At 39.3% G+C, this 17,012-nt stretch overlaps 2 protein-coding genes across 4 annotated transcripts in view; both read right to left on the bottom strand.

Annotated features, from left to right (window-relative positions):
- Positions 1-17,012, bottom strand: part of CHD7 (chromodomain helicase DNA binding protein 7) — a gene marked incomplete at its 5' end in the record, with an annotated part of 588,463 nt that overhangs the window by 105,822 nt on the left and 465,629 nt on the right. The gene's annotated exons all lie outside the window — the stretch shown is intronic.
- RAB2A (RAB2A, member RAS oncogene family) overlaps positions 1-17,012 on the bottom strand; it is a 48,366-nt gene that overhangs the window by 30,958 nt on the left and 396 nt on the right. Inside the window, exons 1-3 of one of the 3 annotated variants that reach the window (XM_082498942.1) lie at positions 11,107-11,163; positions 6,982-7,053; positions 3,581-3,648 (exon numbers count right to left, since the gene is read on the bottom strand). In XM_082498942.1, coding sequence (XP_082355068.1) covers positions 3,581-3,628 — 48 coding nt within the window. In that variant the 5' untranslated portion in view covers positions 3,629-3,648; positions 6,982-7,053; positions 11,107-11,163. Of the gene's footprint in view, positions 1-3,580; positions 3,649-6,981; positions 7,054-7,183; positions 7,203-11,106; positions 11,164-17,012 lie in introns of those variants that run through there. The other 2 variants (XM_082498941.1, XM_082498940.1) reach the window with 2 other exon arrangements.

Here is a 17,012-nt window from a genome sequence, read left to right as displayed (position 1 = left end):
AAATGAAGGCTCCTGACTCAGCCTGGTAACAAGCCCAGTAGCTCTCTACAACAATGAAGTTTTTCTGAAGAGAAGAAATTTTAATATTTCTCAGTGTTACACGGCCACAAGACGAACAAGCTCACCTACACTGTTTGTTTAAACTCACAAAGCTTAATAGCTCCCAGAACGGTCACTTTGATCCTTACCATCTTCTGTAGACCACTTCTAGTTCCCTAAAAGTTATTTTTGCAACTGACACCAGTTCAAATACCACGCTTCCACAAAAGAGTAGCTTAACTTCTCATAGGAAGCAATCACCAACTAACCAGTTCTGACAAAAATATTTCTCAGTCTATCCAACTACTGAAAGCCATTACTAAGATTAAAGTTACGGGAAAGGAAATTAGAATCTAAAGACTAAAGACAGACATGGCAAATGAACAATTTGGTCCAATACCTGCACTACCCCTGACTGATCTAAAGGAAAAGTGAAACCCCAGGACTTGCAGACCCAAAAACCTGTGTGTGCCAGAGCACACATAGCAGCAAGCTTGCAGAGCCCAGCTTGCAGCTGGGAGAGAACTACCAGATGCGCTATTTGCTGGTGTAGACAAATGATCAGCAGTAGAGCTGAGATTGCGAGACCTATCACTAAGTGTGCAAGGGCCACACTGAATACCTTTCATGGAATTTGGGGTTTTTGTTTTGGGGTCAGGTTTTTTTTTTTTTTTTGAGGGGGTGGGGGTAGGGTTTGGGCACTTTTGTGTATCTCTGGTGGTTTTGGTTTGGTTTGAGGGTTTGGGTTTTTTTTTTTTTTTTTTTTTTTTTTTTTTTTTTTTTTTTTTTTTTTTTTTTGCATCAGACTAGTTTTACTAGACTACCAGTTCACAGGGCCAAATACTGGACTACAGTTTCTAATGGTCATCTGTGCATTCCTTGAGCATATCTTCCAGTTGGGCCTCATTTAAAAGGAACACAGTTTGCATACTCCCACATGAAAACCAGACTGCAGTAAGCAGAGCTAATTTCTGTAATATACTTCTGATCCAAACTAAGATGCTAATCAAAAGTCAAATATTCTTGAGTTACGATACAAGAAGAGCACGCAAATGGATCTCACAGATATGCAACACTGTTAGCTTCAGCTGCCCCTGTGAGTTATTACATACTCCTGCAGTGAGGTATACTGCAGGTTCCATGTATTCCCATTATTAAGATATACCTTTCCTTGGAGCCTGCAGTGATCTGCTGAAGACAAAAGAAACTCAGCACTGTTGCATAGAAATATCTCATCAGAAAAATCTGAATTCACGTTTGATTCTCTTAAGAAAGCAAGTCCTCATTGATTGTTAACCAATAAAAACAAATTTTATCCAGTTCTCCACTTCTTATGTCTCTGCTCAAGATGCTTCTTGTTCAGCGATGGCTTAAAAGCAGGTATGTAAGGACAGCACTAAATCAGAGAAGTGCTGGTGCTGTGCCTCAGTAAGAGCCAACTGAAAACATAAATACTACATGTGTTTCCTTTGCCATAGGTGTAAAACTAACTTTCTCTTATCAAACAAATTGTTACAGCTTAATAAATATGGAGACAGCAACAGTAACAGCTAGCAGTTTTTGCTAATAGGAAAATAAATTCAGGAAATGCTCAATGCAGATACACAATACAGATACACAATACAGATACGGTAACCTTGGTGTTTATGGACACCTTTGTGTACCTTAACACTCATAAATAAAATCTTTTGAGAATAACCTCATCATATTTCTTATTTTGCTATTCCTTCAATACCTTTGCACCCAAGATCAGAACTGAGACAGTGGAATTTAGATAAGCCTACAAGTCAAGATTGGATTAGAATATAAACATCCTGCATTTTAAAATTTGTATTATATACAGTTAAAATTTAAACTACAGCCAATATTCTAAGTCATTCATTGCTTACAACTTATACATTAACTACAATGCAAGTGTACAATCTACTCGGCGCATGAAAGCTTTCAATTAATTTTTTTAATTTATGTATGATATACTTAAGATGCTAGCCAGATAAAATCCCTGCTCAAAAAGAGTTTATGTTATAATCAAAATCAACTCCATTGAAATTTTGGCTACTGGACACTTTGCAAGCATTCAGGAAGCCAGACTGCGAAAAGCTACTGAGTCAGAGGCACCAAGAAAAACACAATCTACTCAAAAATAGTTGAAGTTCACTTCTATCCAAGGAGCAGGTAATAGCAGATTAACAAAATCAGTTTGAAAGCCAATGAAAGCCAGTGGCTGCATTGGTAGTAAAATTAGTCATTTTATCTACAGAGAATCTGTCGCAACTTTAGGAAACAAGGACCAATGTAGGTATGTTCTCATGTCGTCGCACTACGTACTAAAAGTTCGCTTCTGAAGCTACTGTTTATGCAGAGATTTGCTTGTCTATTGAACTTAAAAACAATCAGCCACCTTGGTAGTCAGCAATCCACAGGTATAATAGTAAAAATGCCCAGGGCAGAAAAAGCCTGAAGTAATCACAATCTGACATATATTCGCATATACCTTTTCAGGAGAACTTCCAAGAAGGCACAGGTGTTAGATGCCATTTCAAGTGATGAACTTGTAAAATAAGTAAGGTACTTCAAATCTTACCTACAAGGTTAGCTGAAATACTGCATTTGTTTACATTTTTCTGTACACGTGCACATATGTAGGCATGCGTAAAGGAATGTATCTCCCTTCATTGACTTACTATACCAAAAAAAGCACATATGTGAGGCTATGGGTCATGTATCTGTAAGTTTCCAGAGGTATCCTAAAACGCTTTTGGAAAAGGAAACAGGTAACTCTGCTTTAGGGAACAGTTAAACATCTGAAAGACACAGCTATCAGTGTGAGCATCTTAAAGCCATTGTATCACAACAAGTGTAGACATTGAGGCTGACTGCTCTATGATAAAGTGACTGACAAGAAGAAAACAGCTGACTTTGCTAATGTACGTTCTTAACCTGAATCCCCAAAAGTCTAAGTCTGCTTTTTAGTAGGCTTTTCAAAAGTTTAAGCTTTTACCACTCCCTCCTTGATTGTCTGAAGTATTTACTATCTTCATAATTATAGTGAACTTGAGTACTTAAGTCTTCTTCTATGAAAACAGTGACCCATATCTTCTCTTCTACAGTGGAAATGCAAACATTTCCTCTAGAGAATTCTTGATTAAAGCTAGTAGACACATCATAATTTCCCAATAGGATGTTATATTAACCAGACCTTGTACAAATGCATAGAGAAAGACTATTTAGAGGAATCTAAGTTCTTAATACTACAGAAAACTTTCACAAAAAAGAGAGGCAGCATGCATTCCAGTCTACAAATCTGACAATGTTACTTGAGGAAGTTACAGTGCAAACAGCAGAAATGTGCACTGTTTTAAGAATACATCACACCAAAAAATGAAATTTTAGCAAATTTTTAATCTTCATAGAAACCAAAGAAAGCTGCAAGACAAAGTACGTGGTCTCACACGGCTGCTGATGATATAGAGCTTAACCAGAACAACGGGAAAGCTCGTGGAGCCACACGTCTAAATAATTTCTATGATTTATTACTTACCGTATCCCATATCTGAAGCTTTATCTGTTTTCCATCAATAGTTATCATTCGAGCCCCAAATTCTACACCTGAATAGATTTTACAAAAGATTAAATTATTAGCGTATATCACAAAGAAGAACGTCAAGTACTATGAAAGAAAGAATGTAAGTTTAAGCTAACTCAACAACGTATTTGTAGGAAATAACCTCTTTCATAATCTATCCAGCTGCTTGAAAGAGCTGGAAAGTTTTCCAGAAGGAAGCAAACTGTTACTTTCCGAGTGCTTTAATGACACATTAATTAGAGAAAGGATCAAGGAGGTATTTCCTACAAAGTTTTCCAAACGATTTAGTAGCTTCAGATCAGAGGGAGAAAAACATGTCCATTTGAATGCAAACAGGAAATTGAAGAGTCAGTTATTATAACACTCTACCAATGACAGATTGCTGAAACCAGTTTAGAAGAAATTAAGCTTGCAATTCTTTATCAATAAAATATTCTATTAAGTGAGCATACAAATGTCACCTTCAACAAGACAAAATTTATTGCTGTATTAATTAACACTCATCTGCCTTTGTGAAAAAAGTGCTTCCAAAATTCTAGCTAGTTAAAGATCAAATTTAATAGTGGAGGAAAAAAAATAATGTGTTTCAAATAAACAAAAGGAATTTATTCAGTGGAAAAATTCAGCCTTTTGTACCATCTTTTAAAGCAATTTTAAGATCATTAACAGTAAATTAAGCATAAATCGAGGCTATTACTACGGTAGTTAAAATCTGACAAATGCATAAAGATAGTGGACATATTTAAAGGCTATCAAGTTTCCATTAATCTGTGCTTCATACATCCATTATTTCAAAAAAATAAAGAACTGATAGCTTAAGTTTTGTCTAAAATTGGTCACTGTCTAGATTTGGACTGAAGCCTTCCAATTAAGCAGCCTTGATTTGAAGTATTCCAAATGGCTCTTCAAAAGCTTGTTTAGAATATTTGAGGGGGCAGCACTGCTTTCTGCAGAATGACTTTTGGGGATGGGGGCAGGGAAGAACCACTCCCCATCCCCATGCCCCTCCATATTGAAAACCTCCATAGAAACCTTGGGCCAAAGAACACTGTGCTCTTTTTAGCATCCAAATAACTTGCAGTAACTATATGCAAACAAGTTGGAGGAATGGAGGGGGTAAGAGCAGAAAGGAAGAAGCAGGTGAATGCCAATGCTCTCTCTGAAGCTGACTGCAAAGCCAGCCAAAAGTCCTTGGACTACAAGTGTCAACACTGCACATATTACTAGATCTCAAAATGCAGATATAGAGCTGCTGATTTAAATCTAGCAATAATCCTAAATGTTTAGTTTCTACATACAACCCCATAGAAAAAATAAAAGTATATTTATCCTGTTCCATCAAAGTATCTGCTGAGAGAAAATTCTGAATTTGAAACAACACACAAAGTTTGATGGTAAGTTTGTTCTCTTGAAGAAGGAATAGAAGCTGTTCAGGTTTACAGTAAGCGTGTGTCCTAAGGGCAATGGGCAAACCAAACAGAATGTTTACAGTGTTCTTTTTGTCACCCATATCTACCTACAAATGTTGTGGGGTGTTTTTTTTTTTGTTGTTTTTTGTATGCATGTTTGCTTTTTGTTGGTTTTGGCTTTGGTTTTCTTTCTTTTCGGGGGGGGGGGGGGGGGGGGGGAGGGTGTGGGTGGGTGGCAGGGGTGTGTTTCCCCCCCATCCCCCCAACTGCATCATGCAGCTTCTTCCATCTCTTTCATTTCTTTTAATAACAGATACTTCAATTCCCAAATGAAAAATAATCTGAGGTAGTTGTTACATTGTAAGTTCTTGTAAAGTACATTACAATTATGCACAGTTCTGAACAAAGCTTAATATCTGCTTCCATGTATTCTGTCTTTCTTCTCCCCCCCATCCCAATCTTGTTTTCATTAGAGGTAAAGTTTCTCTCTGAATTTCTTAAATCTTAGAGATAACATTTTAGGCTAGCTATACTAAAATTTGGGGCTGAGTTTTGTACAACTCTAGCTGAGATGTCTTTTTTCTACATATGTCCAATTTCAGATTCCCTTGTCCTCTCCTGAGTTGCTCACAACAGGAATAGAATCTGCACTCCCATAAGCTAAAATAATTTGTATTACATTGAAAAAAACTTAGGCTACATAACACAAGCCTTTTTATTAAATCTACAGGTTCTCAGCAGTTTCAACATCATCAGTTGGAAGTGCATGAGGTAACATCAACCCACCCCATCTTGCCCTGCATGGGCATTCCTATGACTTTGAATCCATGTTCTTTATTTATCTGTGTCTTTCTAAATCTCTTTGGATAGTTGGGAGAAGCACTCTCCTGGCCAAAACACACAAGCATGCCCTGTCAGTTAAATGAAAGGAGGCTGCTTCCAGCCTACGCCCCTCCTTCCCCTTTCCAAGCAGCTTCCCATGCTCCATTCCCACATCCCTCATTGTGTTGCTATCTAGGTTCACTTTCTCATCCCACTAGCTTCAGCTTCTGTTCCCAGATTCCAGCTAGCTATACGCCAGGCAAAGAACTAGCACTACAACCACCCTGCTGAGGTGAAGCTGTTGCCCACAGCCTGTCAGTTTGCTGATGTGACAGGGCTGCCAAGGCATAAGTGATATATATAAGGTGTCATGTATTTGGCAGGCCTAAAGAAGAAAAGATGACAATAACTCATGCCTCCCTAAAGAACACAGGCTCTTTATTCAGCCAGTCTGTCGGCTGCCAAGACCTCAGAAATATTTGAAAACTGATGTTAGCCTAAGAATTTGAAGTATATTAGACAGCCACGCACAAGGTGTGGGAGGACTGTCAAGAGAGAAAGGGAAGCCATAACCAAACCACCTGATACATCTGTTATGTGAAGAGTATTTGTTTTTATTTCAAGCATGTATTTCAGTACTCCCAAACACCGGAAGCCTACCTATTCCAGGGCACAAACTAAACATAGAGACTAGGAATACATTTTCTGCAAGGCTCATACAGGTTTCTTGAAACAACATCAAGAAGTTCAAAGGTTCTGCAACTTTACCAGAGGCTAGCATCTGTTATGCTTCATATTGAAACTGATCTGAAGATTAAGCTTGCCTACAGAAGAATTTATTCCCACACTATGCCCATGCCCAGTTTTTAGCTTTTCTGAAGAGACAGTTGAGATACTACAGTTACGAATTTTTTTCATAACTCTGTATCATTCAGATTGTACCTTCCCAATAAGAAAAATGGTCTCCATGTGGCTTTATTAGCAAATAAATATTTACCAGCTAAAGATTTGCTGCTACCTTGAGACAGCACAAATCCTACATTACTGCAGCCCAAACTCATAAATGCATGCTGAAGTACTCCAGCAGCTTAACCATTAGCAGTGTAGGGGACAAAAGAGACCTACCAATAGTGAGATCATGGACTGGTTGAAACCGCTTGTCTGTAAACTGTAACAATAAACATGATTTCCCAACACCTAAAAAAAAGAAAAGAAAGACATTTTAAGCAAATTAAAAATGATCTGTTAAGAACCAACAGAAATTAAGTGAATGGTATATATTGCTTAAAATTCATTACCGGAACTTGAGATACTAGATTTCACCTACTTTGAAGTGTATGAAAAAGTTGCATAACATAACAGCTTTTAAAGTTCCAGAAACGCTAAAGTCAAAGCAGTTATTTTCCGAAAATGAACAAAAATTAATTCTTCTTTTGAAAACGTAGTTCTGCCTTTAAAATTAAGCATAAAAAAAAAAAAATTCCTAACAGACCTTCAAAGTATCATTTTCACATCCTCTCTCCACAGTAACTACAGGTCTTGGTGCTCCTCACAACCCTATGTCTGCTTCCCGTTCAGTACTTTCAGCTTTCTTCCAAGCTTACTAGATCCTCAATAGCACCTCACTCACTCCTATCTCCTAATTTATCAGCTGAGGTAACATCAGTACATACATAGCTCTTACAACCTCTATGTGTTACTGGCCCAGTGGTTCCCAATAGGCCAAAAAATAGTCCAAGCAGAACTGGCAACAGCTGAGTTCACATTACAGACAGACAATACAAACATTGTCCCTCTCGGATATCCTGATTTCAAACCCAAATGAGTTAACTACTTGACATTACATGGACACTGGTCAGCAAAAGGGCAATTTCTTCTGTTTGTGAAAGCACAGAAAAGCAAAAGTAAATCCAGTCAATAGGAGTACTCAAACTACCTAGGTTTGTAAACATAATACTTCTTACTGTTAATTTTTCCTTGTTCTTTTACTTGGAAGGGTCATTCTTCCCATTCTGCTCAATCAAATTTCATATTTTCAGCCTTTTAAAACTTGACAGTCGTACATTTGGTTTTCATACATTTAAACTCTGAACTATAACACATAACATACAATACTGTAGCATCCGAGTTCCCCCTGTACTTTGCTTTATCTTTAAAGTAAGATAAGGCTATTTTAGCCACATACTAGAGGTTAGCAACAGCTGATCAGGAATGACATATCTGGTAATAAGACAGCAAACAAAGGGATAAAGAAAAGAACCATACTGCAAGACACAAAATGCGCATACCAGGGGTTTGCATATAGTGACATTGATCTTTCTACTACTAAATTCAGCATTCTTAAAAGTTTTTTAGTATGGTTTCATGAGGAAACAAAGCCTATACAATCATCATAACTGCCCTCCTGTCATTATGGTCTTAAAAGCTAAGCAGCCAGTTTCAATCACATCTAACAGAAATAGGAGACTTGCATTTAATTTTGTCACAAAATGTGTGAGATTAATATCCCAAGCAATGCAGCAATTCCAGCAGCCTAAGCCAGCTGTTGGTGCTGCTATCCCTATTCTCTTCCCTACAGCATTTTCATGCCCCTTTCTTCATATTGCTTGAGAACTCATCTAAGCCGTTTCAGTTGTTTGCTGGGTTAGCGCACTAACCTGAGAAGAAGAGTGACAAAGCAAACAAATGACTGGGTCAGACAAGCACAAAAGTTAGTTCAAATGCGGGAAGAGAAATGCAGAAGCCAGCAGATCAACAGCTTGGAGTGGCATGGAACTACAGCCCAAGGCAAGTCTGCAGCATCAGCCTTAACAGATCTCTTTTCTGTAGCTCTCTGGCTTATCACAGCAAGCTGTCAGAACACAAGCAGCTCAGAAGCAGGTGTAGATTTTGTTCAACAGAATTACTGGACACAAGAGAAGTGGATAAGAAACAGGGGAGAGCACTGGAAGCAAGAAACAAGGAGAAGGACAGGCAGAACACTGGAGCTGTAGGGACAGAGAACACAAATCTCTAAGGAACCTTAAAATATTAATAGTTCTACTCACAGAACACTGTTTACACATATAGGTAATTTTTTTATACCACCAATGAAATCCAGCTGTCCCATCACAGAACATAATCACCATCCCACTTAGAAAAAACAACCTATAAATAAAACCAGAAATAGAATGCAGAATGGCTCTTGCCATTAACCTCACAAAGGGATTTCACTATCATTGGACAAACCAGAACCTCAAAACTATCCAATATTCCTGCACAAATCTTACAAACATCAGAAAAATATTTCAAAATCTAATCAACAAAGTGACACACAATTAGGTGTCCCAGCACTAGTTGTCAAGTGGCAATCTGGTATTTCTTGTTCTTGTAAGGGGTGACCAGCTTGTTGGTTCAGGAGAACATAAACACTAACGTCAGCACAGCAAAGATGACAGACAAGCACAGCCCCTTTGATGCAAGCACTGTCTCAGCCTGGCACAAGATGACTGCACCACTAGTTTCTTCTATGTAGCAGGCCTTTTAGAAGCAGACTGCAGACTGGTGGCTTCACACAGAAGAAATAACTAGTTTCTGTTTAATGCTATTCTTGCTACTTCAGAACCACCCAGCAAAAAACATCTCAAAGTCACAAAGTTCTGTACTGTTGCTGACTGAAAAAGCGGTTCAAAAACTTGATAACAAAGCTGTAGTGCCTCTTAAGTTTAGGTTAGAATCCTTTTTAGATAGTACTTATAAATATTTTATTGCCTACACCTAATAGAAATACTTTGTTTTAATTTTATAGTTTTAAGACATTTCAACTTTGTAATAGGACAGTTCTTATGAAAATAGCTTGTGGCCTATTCACTTACAGAGCCTGAGTAGACTGTGCTATCATAGACACAGGCAAGAGCCTGTATCAGGAATAGGAGCTGTATATCAACTCCCACGCAGTTTACCACGTTGTGACATAAACAGATGCTGCAAAGATCAATTAACAGTTGCATGGCAGCTAATTCCATGGCATACAAATGGTTTAAAGTAACTACACTGGTTAACTCTAAGACCAAAGTGCCTTTTTACCAGTTATTCATTTAGCACTATAAATCTTATACCTGAAATGAGGCAGATACTCTGGGAAAAGTAGTTGAGTATGTCTTATGAAAGTCAATTGTACAACACAAAAAGGACAGGTTCAGTTATTTATTAACTCATTCTCCATTTTACTGCCACAATTACTTTAATATAGCTTCAGATAAACCACCCCAGAGAAAAAAAATCTTAATATCTTAAAACAAAAAATGAGCAGAGCTTGGATACACTTCACCAACAAACACAGTAAACAAAAGCTCTTGCTTAGGAACAAATTAAAACAATGGATTACGTGCTCAGAGGGGAGCAGCGTGCCTCTTTGCAAGTGCTTGTTCTAGGATCCCTTCATCACTTCTTAGTACCCAAACAGCGATGGGAAGTGGAATTTGTGCTGCAAGAGTTTTATCCTCTGGCTCTGAATTCCAAACTATCAGCCTGAGTTGGTTGTCCAAATTCCCCTGCCCCCCTCAATAGCTTCCTCTTTATCTGGGTGCTGCTCTGCAGTCAATTTCCCTAGGCAAGGCCTTTGGCCCAGCCACACTCCAACATCTCCCTTCCTTGTATTAACACTAGTGCTCATTTCAGTGCTCAGCAAGCCAGAACAGCTAAGTGGTAAAGCTAACCTCTCCCTTCTCACTCAGAAGGTTATGCAGTGAGCTAAACCAAGAAACAGATCCAGCATAAAACTACAGTCATCCAAACACTACTGTGTGCATGAGACTAAAGCTACAAAATATACGGCAAAGGGAAGGGCTGTTCCTTTCAGTAGCAGGCTGCACTCATGGCAATTAAAAAAGCAGCTCTGGAACCATAGCACAGTTGATGATACAGCTGAGCCAGTAAAATGGCTTTTGCTAAGAAAGCTGACATACTTCCTTCTCCCCTTCTAGCTCCTGTGACTCCTTGTGAACACGGTAAGGAAAGTTCAGTTGTCAGCTGCAAAGTCAGAGGTGCACTACTATCAATATGAGGCTTTTCTTAGCACTAGACGAAACTCTTCTACCATCAGATTACAACCAGAAGAAAAGGATTCACAACAATTTAAACCAATCTAACCAACTGCTGCGGTCCTGTTCCTTCCACTGGTGTAAGTCTGGGTATCTTAGAAAGCTGACCTGGCTCAAAACTAAAAATGCCTCAAAAAAAGGGAAGAGAGGACTAAGATAATTTCCTTACCTGTTCACATAACCACCACTATAGCCCAAGAAAAGCGACAGAGGAAAAGAACTGCAGTAGTAGTCATCCCAACCCGGGTTTCAAAACTGAATCCTGAAGACAAATAACTTTAGTTAATCTGCTAGCTGCCTCCGATAGGTAGACTCACTCCTTCCCACACAGTTCCACCTCCTTACTCAAAATGGCTCTTACACTTTCCTGACTGTTCCTGCTACTTGTTTGGCTTTGTTTTTTTAAATCATCATTGTGAGCTGAACCGGCTCTCTGAAGGATCAGACAAGCACTCACACTGACAGCAAAGAAGCAGAAGTTTACAGCTGAGAGGAGTGGTAACCAAGTCCATCCGTTTTGGCAGCACATAAACATTGGCTTAGTTCAGCCATCTCACAGAACTGCATTTTTCTTGTTGCTTCACAAGACAGGGTGATCAATCAGCTCACCACCCACAGAGATGAAGACCTACTCCTCCTTTGATATCTTGCTGTCACCGATCCTCCTAGGTCCAGTTTCCTCCCTTGAAAGTACTCCAGACATTGGTAAGCACTTCCCCAGGCCAACTCAGCTGATTCAGCCACCCAAAGTTAACCCAAAAAGTAGGTAGTTTTCTACCGTGTTAGCAGGTTGACTCAGCTCATGATAGACTATCAAAGTCACCACAAGGTAAGGAGAGCAAGATCTCCTGTCACGTGTAATCAACTATGCCAGCTTGGAAGCCCCAGTATCAACTGAGCTGAAACAACTTTCCTGCTTCTTTTACCTCCCTTTAGAAAAGAAACAAAAATAAATCTTTAAATAGGCTAAGGACGATCTCAAACAACAGATAAGTCTCAAACAACAGATTTTACAACCAATTCAGATTTAAAAAAGATAATTAAACAGTACAAATGTCACAAGATACATACTTTAACTTATGAGCTACTTCTAGTTCTTTCTAGTAGTCAGCAGAGCTTCATAAGCCCTTTTCTTATCACAGGCTGCAGCTCATTCGCGCTCTCCTTCCTTTCCAACCACAGCATCTTTATGCAACTCAGCAAAGTGCAATATTACACTTTCATAGACCTAAACATAATGAGACATTAACCTAAAGCAAAGATTTTTCTTAACCTCTTTTCAGCCAATTATCTGTTAGTCACAAATCTGTTATTAAATGGGAAAATTTTATTTACATTAAAAGGAAGGACAAACTACAAAATTCCAAACTGCCAGTTATAGAGGAAAGGGACTTCAAATACCAATTACAGCATGGACAAGAAGGGAAGAAAAACAACCTCCAAAATCCTTCACTATGGCTACATAAGTTTGGGAAAAGTAAAGTCATAAAAATGGCTTTTTAACTGTTTTAAAGATAATTCAGCTTCAATATTAAATAAATAAACAAACAGTCCTGTAAATTATTTAAAATGGCGTATCTGAAGCCAATGACGCAAGTTTTCCTTTCTACATAAAAATTAGTGCAGACCCACAAACTGAAAGGAGCTGTTCAGCTTTATTACATTTCATTTACTATGGGACTATCCAATTGCTAACTCTGCAGGTTTTAAAAATAAATAAATAAAAATTCTTGCCAAACAAAATTAAATTACATGAGACTGTAGAAAAACTCTTCATGTCCTGGATGATCACAAAAGACTGAGAAAACTGCTGGCCATTCATAACAAAATGGTTTTAGTGAAGGTTGAGAGACGAGGAGGTGGACGGGGTTTTTTGGGGGGGAAGGGTTGTTTTTTTTAAAGGTTAGAATTAGTACAAGGGCACGCAGTAACAGTCTCAGGAAACTCATTTGTATGGGCATCTACTAACAGTTTGTTATTTCTAGTTAACTTCTAAGAGGCTAAGATGATGTACACCACCTAATACCTGCTCTTTTAGGGACCAAAGCATCATCAAAAGGGTCTCAAAGCAAGATACAAGTAGTACAGATCAGTACTCTGATTTTCAGCATGAAAAAGTTCTCAAACTATCACAGGGTGTTAACACCAGCTGCAGTGGGATCAAACCCTGTTTAGTTAAGAAGTACTGTTACATACTCCTAGAAAATAAGGGCAAGAACCTCTGGTCATACACACTGTTAGCTAGTAATAGCTGCTGTTCTTGAAGAAAGCGCACTGACACTCAAAACATTTCACAAGGAGTACTGAAAAATAAAGCCAATTCAATTGCTTAATTTCAACATTTGAGAATCTCCTAGACAAGTGAAATGGTTGACTAGACAGCTTACTATACTCTAGAGAGTAAGGAGAATTAGATCACCAAGCAATTATACTTTCTCTCATCATCTTCCCCTAATAAGAATAACTTTGAGATATAGTTGGTTTATAAGCAGGAACTATCTGTTGAAATTGAAAGGCAAGTGAAAGTTCATTACACAAGAAGCTCTGAGGTTGCTGAACTAACACATTCAAGAAAAGCAGAAGACAGATCTGCTCACGGAAGATGCAGCAACACTGATCATAAAGCGACATTTAGATGGGATACAACTGACAAGTTAGATTGGTGGCAAGAAATCTGACCATAGTAAAACCGGTATTTCAGGTATACTAAAGTTGAGTAGCATTCTCTGGTGGAATCTAGTAAGTATACCCTAATATAAGAAAATCTTGTTTAATGTATATTAGATATTGTGGGGAATAAAAATCCAGATGTAGTCTTCACAGAAATCACCTATATCATTCTCATGTGGTGCATGGCTGGTAACAAAAGCATTTAAGCAGAAAAGAAGATTTCACCATCATACAGAAAAACTAAGAAAAAAAAAAAAGAGACAGACTTTCAGTCACCAACTGCAAAAACAAAACTGCAATACATGTGTGCTAAGAGTGTTCACCCTGGCTCAGATCAAAGTCCATCTCAACTGGTGGCCAAAAGCAGATGTGTAGGGAAGAGTGGATGAACACACCAACTGCTACCGGCAATCGAAATGAAACGGACACTAGCAACCACCAAAGCAAAGGTCTCAGAGCCCTATGCAGAATGCACCACTTATGATTCTAAATGCATATCAAACTCCTATGTTTTGGAAATATCCAGATCAAAAAATTTTTCCCGGTTAACTCTCACAGCAGTCAGCATTCCATAATCATAGAATAATAGTATTTTTAAGAAAAAAATAAAAGTAACTCCCTGAAATTCCACAGCTACTGTCCCACTGATACAATGTAAAAACCATGCAGATTTATGACAATGCTGTTTTAGCACCTGAAAGACAGCCACGCCATTTCAGGTCTCTCCCACAACAGAAAACTACCTAGGCCTTAAAACAGTTCTGACTACGTAGAAAAAAACTTTATTTTATTAAATATATATAAAATGTACCAATCAGAATAGAATTAATCCTATGTTCATATAGCTACCGTGCCTGAAGTACCAGCAAAAGAAAGACACCAAATGTCAATGACCAATGAAGCAAGCGATGTAAGAGGACAAGAACTGTTGAGCAAAAAGCGGTCTTGCACAGTCAGTTTCTGTGGCTGTCATTTTAAGAGACTGAGATCATACTGAATTCCTGTGTTTCAGTAGATGAAAGCATGTGGAATCACAATTCAGAGAAGACACATGCAGGTGTCTTGTATAACTGCAGGGGTTTTTCGTTGGTTTGTTTATGGCTTGCATAACTCACTTTGTTCTGTAGTGCTGAAATGGAAGACAAGCTCAATGTTAACATCTGTCCTCAGCTGATGCTGTCTTAGTTTTCTCCTACAGTTTGTTTACAACTAATTGCTGAGTCACCAGCCAGCTGATCCATTTCCAAAGACTCTAAATCAAGTCCCAGAGACAAATTTCTTGATCACTATGAAAATTACATGGCCTCCGAGGCCACTGGGATATCTTCACTGGTTGGAATGCTGTGGCACACCACCACTGGAACTTCACAGAACAGTCCCAATCCACTCTTAATCTCCATCAGCAGAGCTGTGAGTTCAGCTGCCTTCATCTGACTAACAGTAGTAACACCTAAACCATCACAGTCGTTTTGGCAACAAACAACCGTGTGCAACATAAATTGGCTCTTCAGTACTAGCTATATTAGAATACTCAAAGGGCTCATAGGAGACTTAAATAAAAGCAAAGCCAACTTACCACTACTGGCAGATTTAATTTACTTCAAGAATGATTGCTGCAGTAGTTTTAATTGGCTTCCTGTAGCAACTCTGAATAAAAGCCACAGGAATTTAAAAAACAAACAAACAAACAAACTTGTGAGCTGTTTTCCTGTGTTTCCCTTCTGTCTCACTCTTCCCATGTTTGGCTCTTAAGCAGCTGAACCAACTTCACAAGTGACACACGTCCACTCTGTATTTCACACTTTAAGCAACTGAAATGCAAAAGCGCAGCACAGACCATTGCACTGAGGATATTTCATTGTAAAAATTTAATCAGTACATGATCAATGTACCAAACCAATCGTTTGCTGCTTTCTCTGCCACTTTAATGATTAATTTTTAGAGATGCACCAGAATTGGCCACCTGCTCTGAAGCACTATCATTCTGAATTCTGATTCTGAATTCTGCACTACCATTTTGCATCACCCTCGGCAGAGAAATCTCTTATTTCCCCCGAATCTGCTCGGGTAACCTCATGTCCTCTGGTTTAATGAGCTGTCACTAACCTAAATACTCAAGAAAAAAAAAAAAAATCAGAATTTTCACATCATTTACAGCCTAACACTTCCAACATGGTCATTAGAGCTGTGATATATTTCTTAAGATTCATTTGTACTACAGCTGCTACTGCAGAAGTCCAAAAACAGTCATCTAGAGTTTAAATGTAGGTTTAAAAAATGATAAAAATCACATAGTAGCTGCATCCAGTGTATTTATCAACCTCACATGTAATGCAGCTATAGTGTATAATTACACTCCAGCAACAGATAATTTGGTTCATAGGTATGAGGTACAATTATGCAGGTATCCCTAGAATAGCATGTGAAATGACAGCTGTGTCAAACTTATTAAAGAAGGCATTTATTCAGGTATGAGGAAAACAGCAAGAAAGATGCACAATACAGAGGCACAATAGTTAACTATGTTAGTTACCTTGTCCTGACAACAATTTGATGAAAGTACACTACTGACATCCACACTATGCTGAGAAAGCATAGACTATATTGGCAAAGGGGCTTCAAATAGCAATTCCTATCAGTATATGGTTATGCCTGCAGCATTCGTAAGCATTAGTATTTGTTACACAGCAACCAATGACAAACAGAACGGAGTAAGTTTTTTTAAAAGTGGCAAGAAGCAACTCGAAGCAGCCAGAAAAGCAATAGTAAAAAAAAAAAATAAAAATAGTCCCTGTAAACTAGAAGTAAATAGAAAGGGCTTTTACTTTTCTTTTGACAGCATGTCTTGACACTTTAACAGTTTGCTACAGCACCGGCCCTGGCTGGAAAGGGCATCCTTGTGGCCTGCGTTGAAGGTACCTCAGAGCAGTAGCCTTTGCCTCGCCACAGAACTGCGGGATGGCATGTGGCACCTCCCAGGCCTCACTGCTGTGAGGATGCAAATAAGGGGCACTACCCAGCTACAAGTTTTGCAGTGACAGCGCCTTCTTCTCTGCCCGCCCCCCTCAATCCCCCGCTCAGACGCCGCAGCCAGAGGCGTGACACAGCCCGACCTGCCCCGCGGCCTGTCGGTCCAGGCCCAGCGGCGGCTGTCAGGCTCCCAGGCCTGCTGCGGGGCCCAAGGCCGCCGGGCGCCGAGCTACCGAGAAGCAGGCCGAGGCCCCGGGCGGGGCCCAGCGCGGAGGCGGGCGGGAGGGGGGGGGGCCGCCTCTTCGCGCAAGAGCCACCACGTCGACGACGCCAGCACTGCGGAAATGGGAGCGGGGAGCCGGGCCCTTGCTCTCTGCTCCGCCCGCCTCCTCCCTCTCTCTCTCCCTCTCCCTCTCCCCCCCCACCCTCCCGCCT

The sequence above is a fragment of the Vanellus vanellus genome (genome assembly GCF_965231255.1).
Source record: "Vanellus vanellus genome assembly, chromosome: 2".
Classification (NCBI taxonomy): domain Eukaryota; kingdom Metazoa; phylum Chordata; class Aves; order Charadriiformes; family Charadriidae; genus Vanellus; species Vanellus vanellus.
The sequence above is the reverse complement of the archived record's forward strand: the minus strand, read 5'-3'. Positions and strand labels throughout refer to the sequence as shown.